The sequence below is a fragment of the Trichomycterus rosablanca genome, chromosome 13 (assembly GCF_030014385.1).
Source record: "Trichomycterus rosablanca isolate fTriRos1 chromosome 13, fTriRos1.hap1, whole genome shotgun sequence".
Taxonomy (NCBI): domain Eukaryota; kingdom Metazoa; phylum Chordata; class Actinopteri; order Siluriformes; family Trichomycteridae; genus Trichomycterus; species Trichomycterus rosablanca.
This window is the reverse complement of record NC_086000.1, coordinates 35101259-35123734: the sequence shown is the minus strand read 5'-3', so window position 1 is coordinate 35123734 and position 22476 is coordinate 35101259. Positions and strand designations below refer to the sequence as shown.

At 40.6% G+C, this 22476-nt stretch overlaps 1 protein-coding gene across 1 annotated transcript in view; it reads left to right on the top strand.

Moving 5' to 3' along the window:
- Window positions 1-742: 742 nt before the first annotated feature.
- vrk1 (VRK serine/threonine kinase 1) overlaps window positions 743-22476 on the top strand; it is a 28264-nt gene continuing 6530 nt past the window's right edge. The window contains exons 1-11 of the mRNA XM_063007447.1: window positions 743-831; window positions 3161-3325; window positions 3926-3978; window positions 6898-6967; window positions 7466-7553; window positions 9171-9279; window positions 9436-9528; window positions 13728-13860; window positions 13937-14057; window positions 16351-16409; window positions 20680-20858. Coding sequence (XP_062863517.1) covers window positions 3166-3325; window positions 3926-3978; window positions 6898-6967; window positions 7466-7553; window positions 9171-9279; window positions 9436-9528; window positions 13728-13860; window positions 13937-14057; window positions 16351-16409; window positions 20680-20858 — 1065 coding nt within the window. The 5' untranslated portion in view covers window positions 743-831; window positions 3161-3165. The remainder of the gene's footprint in view (window positions 832-3160; window positions 3326-3925; window positions 3979-6897; window positions 6968-7465; window positions 7554-9170; window positions 9280-9435; window positions 9529-13727; window positions 13861-13936; window positions 14058-16350; window positions 16410-20679; window positions 20859-22476) is intronic.

Here is a 22476-nt window from a genome sequence, read left to right as displayed (position 1 = left end):
TGTGGAGTTTGCATGTTCTCCTCGTGTCCATGTCGGTTTCCTCCCACAGTCCAAAGACGTGCAAGTGAGGTGAACTAAAGATACAAAATTGCGCATGACTGTGTTTGACATTAAACTTGTGAACTGATGAATCTTGTGTATAATAAACAAATATTCATTTATTCATTCATTTATTTTCTTATCTGCTCATCCAATTAGGGTCGCACAGCTTTTCAATGGGCGCAAGGCACACAGTAACACCCTGGACGGGACGCCAGTCCATTGCTGGGCAGACACACACACATACACACACACACACACACACACACACACATTCACTTATAGGGCAATTTAGTGTCTCCAATTAACCTGACTGCATGTTTTTGGACTGTGGGAGGAAACCAGAGCTCCCGGAGGAAACCCACACAGACACGGGGAGAACATGCAAACTCTGCACAAAAAGAACCCAGGACCTTCTTGCTGTGCGGCAACAGTGCTACCCACCAAACCACCGTGCAGCCCATAAATAAATAAATAAATAAATAGACTATTTTATTATTATTATAATGATGATTATTATTATTCAGTTATTATTATTATTATTATAATTGCAGGAAGAAAATTCGAATGCATCGTGTTTAGGTAAATTTAATGTATTTGCTTTCCTTAAGCTTAAAGTAGAATTTGAGGCAGCTTGCACTCAAGAACTACACATCCCATGAAGCACTGCGGCGGAGAGAAATTGCGTATCCTCGTCTAAGCCAATCAGATTCATCGGCTTCAAAACAGTTCGAGAGTTGTGCGGGAACTTTGGAGGTGCTGCTTTCATATCATAACTTCAGCTGTATAAAGGTGTGTGATGTTTGAGATTTGTCTGATGATTGTTTATTAATGAATACGTTCTATAAAATACATAAATGATGTTTTAAAGCGATTTGTGGGTTAGGTTTCTTTTTATAAACGAGGAAGTGTTGCCTACGCGGTACATTAACGGCTGCGTGTCAATTCGCCCTCTAATGCCCTACGTAGTGTGCTAGATTTGTGTGCTTCCAATGTAACTCTGAGTTTTTCTAGTGCACTAGGTAGTGTGTAATACTCGATTCGGTACGCGGCCGTATTCTATTGGTAACTATTAGCTTTAGCACATTAATAAACCCAATTTTCCTTCCAAAACTCTTAATAATCATGCGGAATATTAAATAATTTCAAATTTGCGTATACTATAGTCAAAGTCATGTTGATATATAGTTTATCTGTGCAAATAAGTGATGTGCGCATGATAGCTAACATGCTAATGCGGGTTTCAGTACTATAGGAATCCCCTTAATCAGGTCCCGAATCACTCAGTAGTTTGTATAGCAAGTGCACTACACAGGGTTTAAAATAATACAGTTTGCTCACTGTGTAGTGTTTTAGGTTTTACCTAAATAGCTATTTGGAATTCATGCTAAATAAAGTGAAACTAACACAAACAAACTACTAGTCATGCTGGCTAAATAACTTTCTGTTTCATGTAAGTACAAGTCAAGTCAACTTTATATATATATAGCGCTTTTTACAATAGACATTGTCTCAAAGCAACTTTACAAAATCCAGGACCAACAGATACAAAAACCCCTGTTGAGCAAGCCGAGGGCGACTGTGGCAAGGAAAAACTCCCTGAAAATTACAGGAAGAGACCTTGAGAGGAACCAGACTCAGCAGGGCCCATCCTTCTTGGGTGGCCTGGAGGATACTTTAAATAAATACACGATTTACACAAATCATACAAACACAGAATTAAATGATCTAAAAGTCATAACCTGCCCTTCTCTAGAAGGCTTTTTTTTGTCCTTAAGCAACAAAATTTAGTCAAGTTTTGGATTATTTCGTGCACTGTAGTCTTCAAGCTCATGGTAGTGTAAAGCTTGCTTGGTTGTGGACAGTTTCAGCAGGCTCAAATGACGTAGTTCATCTCAATATGAGCTGATGCATGAGCTGTTTCAAGAGCAACAACTAAGATGAGCTAAAATAAAATGTAATATGTGTTATATAGTAAGATTATAGTATATTTTGAGCACTGACTGGTGAAGTGAACATTTTATCCTCAAAGTTGATGTTAGAAGCAGGAAAAATGGACGAGCGTGAGGATCTGAGCGAGTTTGACGAGGACCAAATTGTGATGGCTAGACGACTTGGTCAGAGCATCTCCAAAACTGGAGCTCTTGTGGGGTGTTCCTGGCCTGCAGTGGTCAGTATCTATCAAAAGTGGTCCAAGGAAGGAACAGTGGTGAACCGGCGGCCAAGGCTCGTTGGTGCACGTGGGGAGCGAAGGCTGGTCCGTGTGGTCCGATCCAACAGACGAGCTACTGTAGCTCAAACTGCTGAAGAAGTTAATGCTGGTTCTGATAGAAAGGTGTCAGAATACACAGAGCATCACAGTTTGTTGCGTATGGGGTCAGGGTGACTCCTGTCTACCACCGAAAGCGCCAACGATGGGCACATGAGCATCGGAACTGGACCACGAAGCAATGGAAGAAGGTGGCCTGGTCTGATGAATCACGTTTTCTTTTACATCACATGGATGGCCGGGTGCGTGTGCGTCGCTTACCAGGGGAACACACGGCCCCTGTGTAACTACTGTGAAGAGTCAGAACATGTCAGAGATACCATCTTATTTTGACTGAACTTAAACCTGCTGCCGTGGGTCCAGTTCCACTAGGAAACCCAGGCACCAGTTCATCTCGAGGCTTCGGCCATCAAACCCCACCCACAGTCATAGCCAAGCATGTTATCGTAGATGCTCGGCCAGTCGATATTTGACCACTGAGATTCGAACCTAGTTTTTTAGCAGTGATCTAGCATAATATGCCACTGTTCCACCTCGAGCACCCACTAATGAAAGTAGTAAATCTTTCATGCAGGAAAAATCAGACTGGTGGTATGGTAGGGCAGCTGTAGCCTAGCGGTTAAGGTACTGGACTAGTAATCACTGCCATCACTGTTGGGCCCTTGTGCAGGGCCCTCAACCCTCGATTGCTTAGACAGTATACTGTCACAGTACTGTTAGTTGCTTTGGATAAAAGCTAAATGCTGAAAATGTAAATGTAGGTATCCATCAACTTACTTGTTATAATAACCGCTGTGATTGTTATTGTTATTAATCTTGGTGCTAACGGAGGGTTTGTATTTCGGTCGACAGGTCAGATGCCACCCAAGGGCAAATCAGCTGGCAAAGGGAGAGCGCCGGCAAAGAGAAAGCTGGCCGAGGAGTTCCCACCAGGAGAAGTGCTAACGGATACAACAAAGAAAAGCTGGAAACTCGGCCGTCCGATCGGCCAGGGAGGCTTCGGCCTGTTGTATCTCGGTAAGAGTCAGTGATCTGGTCAAATTTTGGGTCATTCCAGCTTAAAAATTGTTGAGTTGAGCTGGAATAACCCTATTAATTTCACAAATCGGGTACAGGGAACAAACATCCACACATTTTAAAGCCAGTAATATATGCCACTTTTAGCAACGTTTGATTTTTATAGGATACAAAAAAAACAAAAGCTGGGTTAGGAGGTTTCATCTGCAATTCGAAAGACCAAAATGTTGCAATGTTATGTAGGTTTTGTGGGATTGACTTTTAGAGTGTTGGTATAGATAGGAGACCATGGCTTGAGGATATAGGGGTGTGTCCTGGAGTGTAGGGATGGTGTCATTTGCTATAAAGGACGTCTTACATTGTTTGTGCTTGGGTAGCTCAGCGGTAAATCAAGCTAGCCCACTACCACTGAGATCCGGGGTTCTAAAACTGTGTGTAAAAACTGTGCCAAAACAATTTTGGCGACCCCTAAAAAAATCACCATATCAAAGACTTTCATTAGGAGTGTACAGGCTTTTGCATGAGACCTATTTTTAGGTGTCATGTACAGTGGTGAGGTGTGATCCCGCTTATTTATTTATGTTTTCTCTCTCGTTTCAGCAAGTGAAGCATCAGGTACTGCTGGAGCCGACGCACCTTATGTCATCAAAGTGGTGAGTCTGCACCCTGTCCCCTCAGTTCTGTATGTAATTCTGCAATAGATCATCAACATGTACCGCCAGGGAGCACAAACTTAATCAAGCACCAAAAGTTGATGATCCCAGATAGATTGATAGCTAGACAGAGACAGATAGATAGACAAATACACAGACAGACAGATAGACAGAGACAGGTAGACAGATACACACAGACCGATAGACAGATAGACAGATACACAGAGATAGATAGATAGAGACAGATAGATAGACAGATACACAGAGATAGATAGATAGACAAATACACAGACAGACAGACAGACAGACAGACAGACACAGATAGACAGATAGACAGATAGACAGAGACAGATACACAGACAGACCGATAGATAAATAGATAGATAGAGACAGATAGATAGACAGACAGACAGACACAGACAGACACAGACAGACACAGACAGACAGAGACAGATAGATAGATAGACAGATACACAGACAGACAGATAGACAGAGACACAGAGATAGATAGATAGACAGATAGATAGACAAATACACAGACAGACAGACAGACAGACAGAGACACACAGATACACAGACAGACCGATAGACAGACAGTCAAATAGCTACATAGATAGATAGCTAGACAGACAGACAGAGACAGATATATAGATAGATAGATAGACAGACAGACACAGACAGAGATAGACAGATAGACAGAGACAGATAGATAGACAGATACACAGACAGACAGACAGACAGAGACAGACAGATAGACAGAGACAGATAGATAGACAAATAAACAGACAGACAGATACACAGACAGACCGATAGGTAGACAGACAGACAGACAGACAGAGACACAGAGATAGACATAGACAGACAGACAGAGACAGATGGATAGACAGACAGACAGACAGACAGACAGATAGATAGACAGACAGACAGAGACACAGAGACAGACCGATAGACAGACAGAGACACACAGATAGACAGACAGATAGATAGACAGATACACAGACAGACCGATAGACAGACAGACAGACAAATAGCTAGATAGATACAGACAGACAGACAGACAGAGACAGATATATAGACAGACAGACAGACAGACAGACAGACAGACAGACAGAGACACAGAGATAGATAGACAGATACACAGACAGACCGATAGACAGATAGACAGATACACAGAGACACAGAGATAGATAGACAGAGACGCAGTGACAGACAGACAGATACACAGACAGACAGATAAATTGAACTTTGTCATGGCTCTCTGACGCTGTGCCTCTCCCCTCACATATACACTAGAAGTATTTGGACACATGGCCATGAGCTTGTCGGGCGTCCAGTTACAAAAACAAACTGTATTAAAACTAAGTGACTTCAATGTGATCTTTTCAGCTAGAACAACAGCCTCTCTTTTGAGGAGGCTTATCACAAGACTTTGAAGTATGGCTGTGTATGGGAATTTGTGCCCATTCAGTAGTACAAAAGAGCCTTTATATACGTAGATGGGCACTGATATTAGTCAAGAAAGTACGGTGGCCGAGAAGTGCAAAACTAATTAACATTGTAGAAAGCAAAATTACAAAAAAAACAAAAACAAATTTACAACAAAAACAAAATTACAAGAGGTGAAACACTTTTACCAATGCCGAAGCGAATTTACAAACGGCCGATCAGACGGAAAGGGTAGGTACTTGTTGCTTACCTGCTGTCAATCAAACTGTTTTTCAGGGGTAAAGCGAACGGAGATTGTGATGGTAAACTGAGATTTTCTTCATGTCTATATAGATCTTGCTTCATGCACAGGGGGACAGTCATGCTGGAACCGGAAAGGGCCTTCCCTAAACTGTTGCTGCATATAATTTCCTTTATACACTGATCAGCCATAACATTAAAACCACCTCCTTGTTTCTACACCCACTGTCCATTTTATCAGCTCCACTTACCATAAAGAAGCACTTTGTAGTTCTACAATTACTGACTGTAGTCCATCCATTTTTTTTACATACCTTTTTAGCCTGCTTTCACCCTGTTCTTCAATGGTCAGGACCCCCACAGGACCACCACAGAGCAGGTATTATTTAGGTGGTGGATCATTCTCAGCACTGCAGTGACTGACATGGTGGTGGTGTGTTAGTGTGTGTTGTGCTGGTATGAGTGGATCAGACACAGCAGCACTGCTGGAGTTTTTAAATACCTCACTGTCCACTCTATTAGACACTCCTACCTAGTTGGTCCACCTTGTAGATCTATCGCTCATCTATCACTGCTGTTTGAGTCGGTCATCTTCTAGACCTTCATCAGTGGTCACAGGACGCTGCCCACGGGGCGCTGTTGGTTGGATATTTTTGGTTGGTGGACTATTCTCAGTCCAGCAGTGACAGTGAGGTGTTTAAAAACTCCAGCAGCGCTGCTGTGTCTGATCCACTCATACCAGCACAACACACACTAACACACCACCACCATGTCAGTGTCACTGCAGTGCTGAGAATGATCCACCACCTAAATAATACCTGCTCTGTGGTGGTCCTGTGGGGGTCCTGACCATTGAAGAACAGCATGAAAGAGGGTAACAAAGTATGTAGAGAAAAAGATGGACTACAGTCAGTAATTGTAGAACTACAAAGTGCTTCTATATGGTAAGTAAAGCTGATAAAATGCACAGTGAGTGTAGAAACAAGGAGGCCTGATCTGTGTTTATTTGAATTAAAAAATGCCCCAATACCTTTGTCCATATTGTATATCTCCCTCTCACTTAAGCTTAACCCAGACACTAATTTTCCAGGGAACGTGGGTTCTGTTATGTAGCACCATCAAGCGTTTTGTTCATTATTACAGATTCGGGTGTCTTGACCCGATGTTTAGATAAATTGTTCTGAGCGTTATGTTTGAACCGCTCGTCACATCATGAATATTTTCTTTCTGTAGGAACCGAGTGATAACGGGCCTTTGTTCTCCGAGCTGAAGTTTTACATGAGAGCTGCAAAACCTGATCTAAGTATGACACACACACACACACACACACACACACACACACACACACTCGAAGAACTCCTACCTTAATTAAAGAAAGTTTGGAGCTGAGCATGTGGGCCTTCTGGATATATCCAAACAATGACTGCGATGCCGTTGGTGATTATTTTTTATGCCGCACCAAGGTCACAGCAATAGGTTTTATTTAATAACAACTGAAATGTCACCATCCCTCGACAATTAACTCTTATATTACTAAGCAGCGCTCATGGTTTATGCATTAGATTATTGTAACGCTGGTACATATTTGTCCCGCCAGTAGATTAGCTTAAGGCTGCCAGGCTATCATCCCCGAGGGATTTTACCTTTATATTAGTTTGAGTGCCAGAAAAAAGAACACAGTAGTGCATTATGTGCTTTTTTAATTCAGTCTGTCTGATCTGAATTCTGTGTAATGTTGTGATTTATTTAGTATTATTTATTTAGCCCACAGTCTTTCACTTTGTTCTTTTTTTCTTTACAGTTAGTACTTGGATAAAGTCCCGGAAGATGAAGTACTTAGGAGTTCCAAAATACTGGGGCTCCGGACTCCATGAGAAAGGGGGCAACAGGTGAGACCGATGTAAAGGCCAAGTTCTATGTTGATGTTTTCCTGGTGGCAGACTCATGTGGTCAGCGATGCGTTACGCCAGCCCTCCGTTGACCGGCTGGTTAAAGCTCTGCAATAGATTAGCACCCCAGTCCAGGTTAACTACCTGTTAAAAGGGGGCGGCACACTGAGTTCGTTTCCCAGGTGGGGAGGTCTGGGTCCTTTATGTGTCGAGTTTGCATGTTCTCCCAGTGTCTGTGTGGGTTTCCTCCGGAAGCTTCGGTTATTTCCCACAATCCAAAGACGTGCAAGTGAGGTGAACCGGAGATACTAAATCGTCCATGACTGTTTAAGATGGGAAGACTTGATCTGATGAACCAGTATCTACAGTTCCTGTCATGAATGTAACCAAAGTGTGTAAAACATGACGTTAAAATCTTAATAAATAAATAAATAAATGTATTACCTTACATACTCAAGACGTCTTTCATGGGAACGTGTCTTTAGTGTGTCGGATTCGAAGCGATTATTTATTTTTCATTATATTAATTTCATTGACTGCTTTATCCCAGTCAGGGTCACAACGAGGCCGATTCCACTGAGAAACATGAACACCCTGGACAGGCGCTAGCCATCAACCGCCCCCCCCAGACCGCTGTGCCTTTGAGTGCCCAGTTCAAAGTGATTTAAGGCTTTAACAAGGTTTTGATCTCCCTCTGGTCTGTTATCAGTGGACACTTTTTGATCACACAACTCTGTTGGCTTTATATTTTTGTTTGGAGTTCAGTTCTTTTACCTTCACTGACACTGATGTCTTATAAATCCCAACAACATTGCTGCACCTAAGACACAATGGGGTACAGGGTGGTGACCAAACACTAAATGACATCATATGCCAAAATCATAGCCATTAAGTGAAGTTTTCAATTAGTGCCACACCTTATTTCCTATTTTCAGCTATAACAGCCTCCTCTCTTCGGTGAAAGCCTTCTACAGAATATTGGAGTGTTTTTGTTGAAAATCCATCTTTAAAGAGAGAATTTCTCCTGTTGGTATTTACCACTTTATCCCAGTCAGGGTCAAAACGTGGCCAGTTTCACCAAAAAACATAAACACCCTGGACAGGCACTAGCGGTGGTGGTCTAAAGTGATAGACCTCTGTGCCATCGAGTGATTTTAGGCTTTAACAGTGTGTTGATCTCCCACTAGTTTGTTATCAGTGGACACTTTTTGATGTCGCTTCACTGACACCGATGTCGTATAAATCCCAACAACACTGCTGTACCTCATACACTAATACAACATATACTATCATGTTAGTACCATAGTATTATTATCATTGCAGTTCAGAGAAATAATCTGGCCACTGAGGGTCCTAAGAGTTTTGCATTCCATTAAAACATGGGGTACAGGGTGGTGACAAAGTGTACTGAAAAGCAGAGGCTGACCAAACAGTAATGGACCTAATATGCCAAAATCATAGCCATTAGAGTCAAGTCCACTCATTCCTCCACATGTACGGCTATAACAGCCTCCTCTCTTCTGTGAAAGTCTTCTACAAAAGTTTTTTTGTTTAAAAGACTGGCTTTAAAGGAAGATTGACCCAAAAATAACTGTGGCGTTGCTGTAATTATTTCAGGTACAGATTCATGGTGATGGACAGATTCGGAACAGATCTACAGAAGAAGTTTGAGGAGGGAGGCAAACGATTCTCACGAAAGCTGGTTCTTCAGCTGGGTCTTAGACTTGTAAGTTCTGATTAAGAATAAAGCATCAGTTTGTTTCTGATAGCCGGGACATGTTTGAGCTTTTTCACGTATGAGTTTTTCCCAAATTTTTGTACTAAAGGTGTTAAGATGTTAATTATTGCTAATATTTTTGCAAATGCGTTTCTTCGTTTTTAGCTTGACATTCTGGAATACGTTCACGACCATGAATATGTACATGCTGATATTAAAGCCTCCAACCTGCTGCTTTCACACACCAATCCCAATCAGGTCAGTAATGATTTCTGTCTGTGCCGATTTCTGTCAGTACTACTTTCTTTCTGTGCTGCTTAGGGCTGCCGCGATTGGTCGATGCATCGTTTTTAAAACTATGTTTATAAATGATCCTTTTTCATTTCTACCAAGTTTCCATTCATATGATTCTTCTCAGCACTACTTGCTGTGTGTGTGACCCAAGTCGTATTTGGTCCAGTCACTGGTTGCTGGCATTAAGCGCAGTCTTAAAAAAATGCCGTCAGAGGCCCATTGTAGAACTTTCAAAGAAAAGCTAAAAGTTTTCCAAGACCCAAATCATCAAAAGTTTGGAAATCCTAACAACTGGCACAAAACAAAAACGTGGTTTGTACACTGTGCAAAGCTTTGACGGTACCACAGCGGCACTTGCCTGACGCTGCACGTCTATAAGGTTTCAACTTCTTAATCGCGGAGATCCTAGAATACCGTATTCCTTAGCGAGTTCAGTTAGGGCGCATTATTACTTCTATATTGTTTCATTAAGCTTCTTAATCGCAGAGATCTTGGAATAGCGTATGTCTTAGCAAGTTCAGTTAGACGTCGCGCACTTTGCTGCGTTGGGCTCGCGATAAAAGCTTCTCGTGTGAATGTGCCGTAACGCTCACCGCTTTGTTTACATCACTTAAATGTGAAGTAAGTGTTGAGTGAATGTGTAGGTTAGAATCTGGGCTCATTCTGTCGTTACTGTACGTTGGACTTAATGAGATGTGGCTACATCTAATTATTTTATTTCTGCTATAAGTTTAAGCGCTTTGCTTTGTGTACAGAACACCATAAACACGTGCTGCACTTTGTTTAATACTGAGCACTTGAGAAATTGATAATATGGACATGTAAACCCTGTTTACGTTTAGTTTTGAGCCATATTATTATGTCATACAGTTTGTTGTTAAATAAAAGAAGCTTAAATGAGATCCTGAATAAAATTTTTTGAAGAAAAATTAATCGTTAGATTAATTGATTTATCGATAAAATAGTCTATAGATTAATCGATAGAAAAATAGTCGTTAGTGGCAGCCCTAGTGCTGCTGTGTCAGACCATCCTTCATATACAGCTTAAATTGCTCCTTATCATTAACGTCACGTTACCTATTGTGTCCATTTACTGTACAGCGCTACACTTGACAGTTGGTCCATTTTTTTATTTAGCTTTTTGTTTATTGTTATGCAATATAAAATCTGCACTGGTTAGTATTTCTTTTTTATGTATTACAAATAAGTAGGGCTGTCGAAGTTAACGCCATAATAACGCATTAACGCGATCTCAATTTAACGCGATCAAAAAAAATAGTGCCGTTAACGCAAATTCTATTTGGCCCTGCGAGTCATCTGTAGTTCATGTTGAGGCTTGCCACCGTTCTTCGTTTGCGGTTTGTTAACGTAATGTAACCGAGCGTCGTAGTGATGCACTCGCTTAGTAAATAAATAAATACACGCTATATTCACAAGTTGCCGGGAGCAGAACACTTTATTAACTCCTTCTGTTACGGTACCGAATAGCGGACAGCTAGAGTCATCGCGTTAGCCAAGCATGCTATTCCATGAACTATGGAAGCCCCAAAGGGTCAAAACACACTCACTTCGTGTAGAAACGTCCATCAAACCATTGTCACGATACAAGCACAGAAAAGTCTGTTACAATAACTACGCCTTATCCCACCTAAAGCACCGCTGATCTACAATGTTTGCTGATGGAGAAATTCTAACCTACAATCTGACATTTATACGAAGTCAAGGGTCTCTGCTGGATAGTATTACTGCCTAGTATGTGAGTGAATAAAACTCCCTTACAGTTTTCTCTTGTCCCAGCAGTTTTTAACATAAGCATTTAGCATAAAATGTGTTCACCATTTTAATTGTAACATTTCACTTAAAAATCCTTGTTTTGTTCTTTTTTTAAAAAATGCGATTAATCGCGATTAACTATATGAAATTCTGAGATTAATCGCGATTAAAATTTTTAATCGTTTGACAGCCCTACAAATAAGGTGAGAATATCTGACTTTTGTAGCAGACGCTTATTTTTATTTATGACCTTCAAGGTTTTAATAATTTGGTGGAGAGAACTTTACTAAATCCAGTCATTTTAGCTTCTCATCTGTAGTTTTCTTTTTTTGATTCAGGCCAATAATTTGACCCTTCTAAAACACTGTAACAGCTTTTCCACAAGCACAGGATTATTTTGGATTTAGGATATTTATTTTTTAGTTCTTAGTAGAGATGTACCGATCGGGGTCTTTGGCACCGATTCCGATCTCCGATCTCCTTTTAGGGATATCGGCCGATTCCGATGGGGGGGTGTTGCAAATTTAGCAGTAAATAAAGTACATCAAACAATAATTTTTTTTTACCCACAGGAGACATATTTCATTAGTCTAACTGACCACACACACACGCAGGTTTAATGTTATCCAGTTCAGTCTGAAAAAAAACTTAAAAAGAGCCTCACAGTGAAGATAAACTGGAGCAGCGTGTGTGTGTGTGTGTGTGTGTGTGTGTGTGTGTGTGTGTGTGTGTGTGTGTGTGTTGTGTGTGTGTGCGTGTGTGTTTGTGTGTGTGTGTGTTTGTGTGTGTTTGTGCCTTTAAGAGAAATGATCTGTTCACTGTATCGCTTAAAGTGATTCACGAGTCGATTCATTTTCCGCGAAGCGTAAGTTTCTCTTCTCAGTTATCTCTCCGTGTTTACTGTTATTAATTAAATGTCGTGGTTTTAAATAAACACCAACTAATACAGAACATTCTGTGTGACTCTCTTACATTAAAAAGCTTCATTAAAAAGTTTAATTAAACTGCTATTACCACAGATCTGTAACCGACTCAGACTCGTTCCGTCTAAGGAGCTAAAATTTTTCTGATGATCCTAAAAGTTCAGCAGATGATCTTGAACTAACGAATTTGGTAATGAATAAACTTTTGCCTCCGATTGGCTCTGTAACGTTTTCTGTTCTCATCTACATCACAAGCAAGAACCGCTTACGATTTACCAAAGTGAACCAGGAGTTTATATAACGTGCTGATAGAATCCACTCAGATGTGACCGGGTTGAATTATCTTTTTAAAGTAAATATTACAATCAGCAAAATTACATCGTATGTATGATGCACAACGTTAATGATGTTATTTTAGGTCATGAAGAGCTTTCACGATGGTTTCTGTACGATTGTTGATGAATTTTGATGTGATGGTTGGTGCTTCGTAGCTCAAAGTCTGGATCAATCCACTGAGCTTAACGTGATCTTTATATATCACACGATCGGATCGGCTACTTTTAGGAGATAGCATATTTTGATTAAAAATCGGCCGATACGGATTCATAGCCGATCGATCGTTCCATCTCTAGTTCTTAGTGTAAAGATAGAAACATTATTCTTTCTGCACTTCATGCTGTTATTGTATTTATTTATTTCGTTCTATTTATTTATTGTTGTGTGCCATTGCCAACTTCTTTTTTTTCCGTACCCAATACATATGATATGCGCAAGCAGGGTTCACACAGGTATCAACAGTATTGCACACGGACAGTCATACACTGCACTCCGTTATCCCCCGTCTGTGCAGCACCTCGGCCGGCCAGCAGAGGTCGTAATCGAGAAGTGATGAAGAATCTTTTCGTCCCTTCCACCCGGCAGACGCCAGCCAATCGTGTCTGCAGCAGACGTTAGCCAGTAATGTCCGCTTGTATGCGCCCGGCCGGCCAGTAGCATAGCTGAGATTTGAACTTGTGAGCTTAAGTAGATAGATACCTACTTACTTTTTAAATTTTTTTATTTATTTATTGATCCCAAGGAAAGTTATTGATCTTAGCACTTGTTGGAATTCTGTAGTGTAAATGCAAAAGGCCACTTTTTGTGTTTTTTTTTGTCTTTCATGCTTTGCTTGTAAACAGGAACTATTGGACGACTGCAAGTAAGCATTTAAAGAAATTAAGATGGGGGGGGGGTTGAAACATGGCGAGACATGAGAATGAATCAGGGGTGTGTTATTAAATCAGTATTTTTAAACACAGATTTAAAAGCAGCCTGTTGGGATTAGTGCGTGTGCACCGCTAGACTTTTAAATCCGGCTAATACGATATTTTTTCTGTGGTATTAGGACTGGGAGGTTTGGCCTTCCTCTGATTGTACTGTACATTAAAAATACGATCTGAATTAGTTCGGTTTGTTCATCACACACAGGTTTACTTGGTGGATTATGGGCTGACCTACAGATTCTCACCAGACGGCGTTCCAAAGGAATACAAAGAGGATCCAAAGAGGTGCCATGATGGGACCATCGAGTTCACCAGCATTGATGCACATAAAGGAGTTTGTAAGTCAAATCGATTGTTTTATTTTTTATTAATTACTATAGTTAAACACGTCCTGGTTAAAATGTTGTCTCTCAGCTCCCTCCAGAAGAGCAGATCTGGAAATCCTGGGTTACTGCATGGTTCAGTGGCTGTGCAGCCGGCTGCCCTGGGAGGACAAACTCCAAGATCCCGTTTACGTCCGAGACTCAAAAATAAGGTGAGTTTGGGTCTGTTAGGGCGCATTCACATGAGAAGAGGCAAAACCGCTTTGGTGGTGTGGCGGTGCTCCTCAGCGCTACCCTGAGCCAGTTCGATCCAGTTTGCTGCTGACCTTTTCAAAGCTCCTCCAATGAGACGAACTGTTTGATATGAGGCGGGTAAAGCGACTCAGGCCGTACAAACAAAGCTTAACGTGACTTATTGCACTAAAACATGGCTCAGTGGGTAGCACTGTCGCCTCACGGCAAGAAGGTCCTGGGTTCGATTCCCAGGTAGGGCGGTCCGGGTCCTTTCTGTGTGGAGTTTGCATGTTCTCCCCTTGTTTGTGTGTGTTTCCTCCGGGAGCTCCGGTTTCCTCCCACAGTCCGAAGACGTGCAAGTGAGGTGAACTGGAGATACAAAATTGTCCATGACTGTGTTTGATATTAAACTTGAAGTGATGAATCTTGTGTAATGAGTAACAACCGTTCCTGTCATGACTGTAACCAAAGTGTAAAACAAGACGTTAAATAAATAAATTCTTCCTGGGTTTTTCATTTGCATTTTCAGCATTTAGCAGACGCTTTTATCCAAAGTGAATTACAGTACTGTGACAGTATACGGTCTAAGCAATTAAGGGTTAACATCCTTTCTCAAGGGCCCAACAGTGGCAACCTCACTGTCGTGGGGCTTCAACCAGCGACCTTTTGATTACTAGTCCAGCACCTTAACCACTAGGCTACAACTGCCCTGCAACTGTTTTTCCCCCTCTCTCCTCCAACTTAGTAATTTCCAATTCCCAATCGTGAATCCACTGCCACTTATGCCTAGTTCACACTACACCATTTTGTGCCCTGATTTTCGCTAGATTTGCCGGCTCGGGAGCAACTCGGCGCTCTAAACTCGACTCTCAATCGCTGTGTGAGACATCACTCAACAACTCGATCCGAGCTGGATTTCTAGCTTGTCAGATATCTGGATCTGAGTTGCCCAACTGGCAATGAGTGCCATGTCGCACAGCCAATGAGAAGGCAAGATACGGGGTGAGGGAAAACGCAGGCGAGGAGTGTAAAAAGGTGGGACGGGGCATAATATAGTTTATATCAGAGGGCGGCACGGTGGCTTAGTGGGTAGCACTGTCGCCTCACAACAAAAAGGTCCTGGGTTCGATCCCCAGGTGGGGCAGTCCGGGTCCTTTCTGTGCGGAGTTTTCATGTTCTCCCCGTGTCCGCGTGGGTTTCCTCCGTGTACTCCGGTTTCCTCCCACAGTCCAAAAACATGCCACCAGGTTAATTGGAAACACTGAATTGTCCTATAGATACCTAGCCGCTAGATGCACAAGTGCATTGTAGTGCCGGTCCCAAGCCCGGATAAATTAGGGAGGGTCGTGTCAGGAAGGGCATCCGGCGTAAAAATTGTGCCAAATCAATGAGCGATCATGAGGATGACGCGACCCCTGAAAAAGGGAAAAAAGCCGGAAGAAGAAGATATCAGAATACATCAGCACACACACAAGTTTTATACAGTATTTCTGATCTTATCGTCCTCTACAAAACGTAACACCCACGCTGCATTGCAAAAATATTTATTAACCTCCAACTCACTGTAGAACAATCCGTGCTGCTCCTATTTTTCCCACTTATTTTTACGCTGCACATCAGCACACAAACGTTGATCTCTCGCTACTTGTTGACGTGCATTTTTGGACGTGGTGTCATTAAACCCCCAAACGTAGTTTGGGAGACCAGAGAAGCTCGAGGAGACACTTGTCCAGTCTTTTGCTGTTTCTTATCACCTGCTAGTGTTCGGTTCACACACAGAGTCATATCACAAATGGAGAGTCACGCTATGCTCCAAGTGATGCTCCCCCCCTCACTGACTCTCTGGAACAGGTCTGAGCGGACGTATCACAGCGGTAGCAGTAAGAGACCCTGTCTGACCTTCCGTTCCTCAAACACCACCAATTGTGTTTGTGGGATCTGCTACGATATTCTGCAGTGGTCTGATTTGGGTTATTTTGTAGTGTGTTACATCTGTAATTACAAACTCAGTCCTCTGTTTAGATATGATTATATTTATTTATTTAATAAAAGGTTGTGCTGTTGTATAGAGTGCAGTGTATTCCCTAATGTACATAGTTGAATGTCCTCAAGAAAAAGAAAAAGCTTAAAGGCACTGTCAGAGAAGATTGACAATGCTTTGATGTGTTTTGCTTTTAATGCCTTTATAAAAATAAAAACTCTGTCTTTAATCTGTAAAATAAAACTCAACTGACTTTCATTTTTGGTCTGTTTTTTTTATTTTTATTCTAGGTGTCGTAACAACATCAGGGAGTTCATGAAGAGCTGCTTTGGCCCTGGAAGTGAACCAGGTGAGAGAAAATCCTCCTAATCCTCCAAAGCACCGCCGTCCAGCGTTCATTACGTTCGAAGGCTTTCAACCAAATCCAAAATCTGGACAGAACCGCGGTCATTAAAAGCACCTGTCATTTCTGCACATTACACTGGGCTTTGTGTCGCAGCCAAGCAGTAATTGGACTGAAGCACTTCCTGATCCTAATGCATAAACAGGAGCGCGGAGAGCTCGTGCTCTTCATAACGAGCGCCGACCTGCTCATTTAGCCTTAATTGGGGCTAATGGATGTGCGCTAATTCCCCGCAACTTCTCACTCCAACTCCAGACAAAGTGTCACCACCTTCAGGAAGGAGAAAGTCACAGGAACGTGAGTTTGGCTCGAGGCCATCACGAGCTTGTCCTGGACTAGTAATCAAAAGGTCGCTGGTTCAGGCCCCACCACTGGCAGGTTGTCACTGTTGGGCCCTTGAGCAAGGCCCTTAACCCTCAATGGCTTAGACTAGATGCTTTCATACTACTGTAAGTCGCTTTGGATAAAAGTGCTAAATGTTGTAAATGTAATTACACTTTTGTAGTAGCATTTTTGCCAGTGGTGGGGCTTGAACTGGCAACCTTCTAACCACTAGTCCATTACCATAACCACTACTGCCCCAAATATATTATATTTCATATTTATATCATGTTTACATTTATGGCATTTAGCAGCCGCCTTTATCCAAAGCAACTGCAGCTGATACACTGGAAGCACTTGAGGGTTTAAGGCCTCACTGTTACACTGTTGTGTTAATATTAAATAAGAGTTTTAATATGAGATGGTGTCCAACAAGCTACCAGAACAAATAACAAACAAGTGTTGGACATTCCACTCTTTCTGGTTTATATAACATAATGAATATTATTATTATTATTGTAAGGAAAAAAGTGTTGCACATTCCACTTATTTATGAAGAATATAATTTTTTTTATAAAGGATTTATATAAAACAGCTATTATTGTTATTATTATTATTATGATGTAAAGAAAGTGTTGTCCACTTTTTCAAAAGGATTTATTTAAAACAGCTACTTTATTATCATCATTATTATTATCATCATTATTATTATATCATAATTATTATCATCATTATTATTAGTATTATTATCATTATTATTAATATTATTACTATTATTATTAATACTACTATTATTATTATTATTACTATTATTATTATTATTATTATCATTATTATAATTTATTATTATTATTATTATCATTATTATTATTATTACAATGTAATGAAAGCGTTGTACATTCCACTCTCATAAACAGTTTATATAAAACAGTAAATAGGATTATTATTATCACATTGTAAGGAAAAAAGTGTTGTACATTTATAAAGAATTGATATAAAACAGCTATTATTATTATTATTATTAATTATTATTATTACAATGTAAAGGAAAAGTGTTGTCCACTCTTTTATAAAGGAATTATATAAAACAGCTACTTAATTATTATTATTTATTATTATTATCAGTAGTAGTACTATTACTATTATTAAGGAAAGGATTTATAGAAAACTGTATTATTATTAATGTTATTAATAACAGTATAAATGTTATTATGATTATTACAATGTAATGAACAAAAGTGTTATTTGTAAAGGATTTATATAATTAATTAAAAAGTTATTATTATTATAAGAATTTATGAAAGTGGAATGCACAACAATTCTTCATTAAAGGAATGATATAAAACAGCTGTTTTTATACAGTCCACTGTTTTATAAAGGATTTATATAAACATTTATACGTTTGAACTGGCATAAAAATAAAGGGCGGCACGGTGGCTAAGTGGGTAGCACTGTCGCCACAGCAAGAAGGTCCTGGGTTCGATCCCCAGGTGGAGGTGTCTGGTCCGGGTCTTTTCTGTGTGGATTTTGCATGTTCTCTTCGTGTCCGCGCGTGTTTCCTCCGGGTCCTCCGGTTTTCTCCCACAGTCCAAAGACGTACAAGTGAGGTGAATTGGAGACACTAAATTGTCCATGACTGTGTTTGATATAACCTCGTGAACTGATGAATCTTGTGTAATGAGTAACAAACGTTCCTGTCATGAATGGAACCAAAGTGTAAAACAAGACGTTAAAACCCCAATAAATAAATGTGTGGCAGCCAATAAATATAGAATACGTGTACAAGTACAAAAATAATAAAAATCAGTTCATTAGTTACTATAAAACACTAAACAAAATCTTGTTTTTGTACAATTACCTAAAGAAGTAAATATGTGCTGTTTTTATTTATGTTTAAATTAGTGTTAAAACCAAACTTAGAAAGTAGCTCAAATGAAACTCATCAGAAGCACAACTGAGAACGTATCTTCACCTTTGCACTCAGACGAGAGTTCTGGTTCAGTCTTGGATCTGTCGAGCGTCTTGATCTCAAAGCGTCTCCAGTAATTCAGGTGTAAAAACATCCTAAAATTCCTGCAGTCGCTCTGACTGACTTTCCTCAGTTGTTGAGAATGACCTGAGGTGACTGGAAAAGTGAAGCACGCGTTGTACCTTCTGTCCTCCACTGAAGGTTCCAACATTGGTTTCGGTGTCTGTCACCGCGTCTCTTGCTGCTACTTTTGAGAAACTTCGGCGCTCCTGCTCTTTTTTATTTTGTCGGTTTAAAATCAAAGGCGTTTGCTCGGCGCTTGATGCGACGGCGCTTCTGAAGCTGGGTGACGGCGCAGCAGACGGAGAGATCCCTCCTCGGGCTGTTGTCTCGAACGCGCTCGTCTCATCCCGACGCCGAGGTGACGGGAGGCGGCGCGCTCGACGAGGCCATCATGGCTAATTCTGTTTGGTGTGACAATTTTAGCAGCCGTCGGTAAACAACGGTTTGTAAGCGATGAAGTCAAAGAAACGTCGTCTGATGTTTTGTTGGCCTCTTTTCTCCGCTGAAGTTAGCCTGAAGGTCAGAGTGTGTGTGTGCTCAGTGAGGAGAAGTACCAACAGGAAGTTTATTCTGTATTAACGCTCACACACACACACACACACACACACACACACACACACACACACACACACACACACACACACACACACACACACACACATCTCTCACTTGTAATGTAAATGTTTTTTTACTTTGAGTCTGTTAGCGTTTTCTCTTTTTTATCACTAATGACAGCCTGTATATAGTTTGATTTATTGATAAATAAATAACATTAAATTTTTGGCTTTCTGAGTTGTAATTGACTTCAGAACTGATGATTAAAATATTCCAATTTAATTTTGTGTATTCAGTTGCTGACGGTGGTGGTTTATTTATTTTTTTTACTTTGATTCCTTCAATAGTTTATTCTTATTTATTTATTTATGTATTTATCTTTTTGGTAATTAAATAATTTATTATTATAATTTATTCTGTGTTTTTTTATTTTTTACTTTTTTTAATTGGCGGTTCCTTGTTTTCTCCTTTGCTTCTTAATTCTTTTATTTTATTTTTTGTTTTTATAATTTTTTATGATTATTTTTTGTCTTACTTCATTACTTACTTCTTTTGGTAGTTCACTTCATGACTTTATGTTTTCGCTTATTTTTAAATAGGTGGCGCAACGAGATATTCCGCCAGCACAATTTTTTTCTTTCTTTTAATTTCCGGTTCTTTGTTTTCTGTTTTTATTATTTTATTGTTTATTTCCTTTTTGTGGAAAATAATGAACAAAACTAATTTTCTTTTATTTTTGGATTTTTTTTATATTTATTTATTTTTACTTTGTTCTTAATTTAATTTAATATTTTTCTTGTTCTTTTTTTTTTCTTTATTAAAATATTTTGTTACTTTAGTCTTTATTTAATTGGTTTGAATCTTATTTTTTGCTTGTTGTTTTAAAAGGTTGGAACCACTGAAGAAAAGTTTTTTTTTTTCCAATGCACGATTGAAAGGGATTCAGGAATCACACCATCTACAGTCCATAACATTAGTTAAAGATTTTGAGAGTGTAAAAAAATCATTGTGTGTGTTACAGGATTTGCGAATCACTGCTGTTTGTTTATTTATTATTATATATATATATTATATATTATTATTTATTTGTCAATTATTTTTTGAAATTGGTTTTTTTTTCTCTGTCTATAATAAGTGCAGATAATAAGAAAATACTTCAATCATGTACAAAATGCAGGATTTTAGAGTTGATTTAAAATGATACTGGCTTAAGTCAAAGTTGTTTAGCATCACTAGATATGATGAACATTTACAAAAGATTATAAAATGGTTATATTGAGTGATAACCGGCGTTTTTGTGTCTGACAGAGGAAATGGTGAAGTACATGGAGGAAGTGAAGTCACTGGACTACACAGATAAGCCGGACTATCAGAAGTTACGGGGGATTTTGCAGCAGGGCCTGAAGAGCATCGGCGCCACCGATGACGACAAGCTGGACTTCTCATTGACTGGTTCTGGTGCGGGTACGTCAGCGACCAAGGCCAAGGTGAGAACCTCACTGAACGAGGGGTGCAGCACAACCTCATTAACCCCCTCCGACACGTGTGCAGTAGCCGACTGCATCTTTTAACCTGCACGAGGCGGGTTCATATGCAGATCAGCTTTATGTACGGAGAGCCACACCCATCAGCATTATCCTTCGACTCTGTGTAGGCGGCATCGACCAGCCAGCAGAGGTCGTAATTACATCAGTTACGAGGAATCTCCGTCCAGCTCCCTGCCCTTGAACAACAGCCAATCGTTGTTCATGTAGGCGCCCAGCCCAGCCAGATGGCAGAGTGTGCTAGAGGTGTGCTAGTGTGTTTTTGCCGCTGCGCCAGCTAAGCGCCTCAATAATTTCTTTTATATAATAGATTTATTACACGTCAACAATTGTTGTGGCTGAAACGCATGAATTCAGTAATTAGAAGAGGCATCCCAATACTTTTGTCCCTATATTATATTTTACACTCGGTTCAGAAAGTATAAATCAACCCTGAACGTCACAGCTTCATGTAAAAGCACATTTTAATAGCATGTATATTTTGTGCAGTCATGTTAAAATGGTATTTCAAAACCTTTACTGGTTGATTAAAGTTGTACTGGGGTTTAGACTCTGAGAAATTTCTAGATCTTTACTGTTCTAGCACAAAAGCACTCGCTTGTACTTTGACATCACTGTCCGTTATAAAACTCCTCATAACCGAATCCCGTCAGCATCATCCGGCTGTTCCTCCCCTCCCCTCTCCCTCCTCTCCTCCCTCGCTCCTCCAGGTCCTGAGTGCCCGTGTTTATTCCCCGCTAATGTATCACAAATTTGCTGACACGCTAACCTCGGAGCGAGCGCCGGGCCGGCAATCAGCGGCGCGGGAAACGGCCGACTCTCCCCGCCTTCCCACAATGCAGTTTGCATATGGAAGGTGCCACCGGGGAGCTGGCCCGTGCCAGCTGAGGGTTACCTGCCCACTGCAGTTATTGTATGTAATTATCGAGCCAATCTGTTCAGCTCAGCGGGGTCTGGATGGTAATCATGAGGCAGCAATTGGCAAAATGGCAGGGAAATGTGAGGAGGGGATGGAGAGGGGAGAAAAAAGAGGACGCAGGATGATGGTTCCAGTCTGAGAGACGGGCGAGCATTCATTACGCCGCCTGAGTGGAGGAGAGGGGGGTTCTGATTGCTCGTCGTTAAGTGCGTCTTCGTTTTAACCCCGGGTTCGGTTCGGGTGATGTTTTTTATTTATTTTTTTATTCATTGGAGTCGCTTTGTCCTCGCACTCCCGAATTAACACAGAACAGGCGGATTTAAGCGGATGAATCCGTTGCAGTCAATTAACTCGAATATAAACGATTGTTTCGGAGTCGAAAACGTAGCATTAGAGGGAATGAAAGTCACGCTCGCGTCGCATAGGTAACCTTGAAGATCCGAATCACTCTGAGCTGTATTAAAATAGATCTGATATATTTTCTTCCTCGCCCTGTCGGGATCGCAGAGTCGTAATTACGTTTGCTCGGATGTCACGTTCACAGGCGAAAGGTTTACGGCGTGCGTAATAGTTTCTGAGCAAAGATCTCTTTTTAATATTTGACTTGGAGTCCCTGTAAGCATGCTGTAGGCGACTGATTTG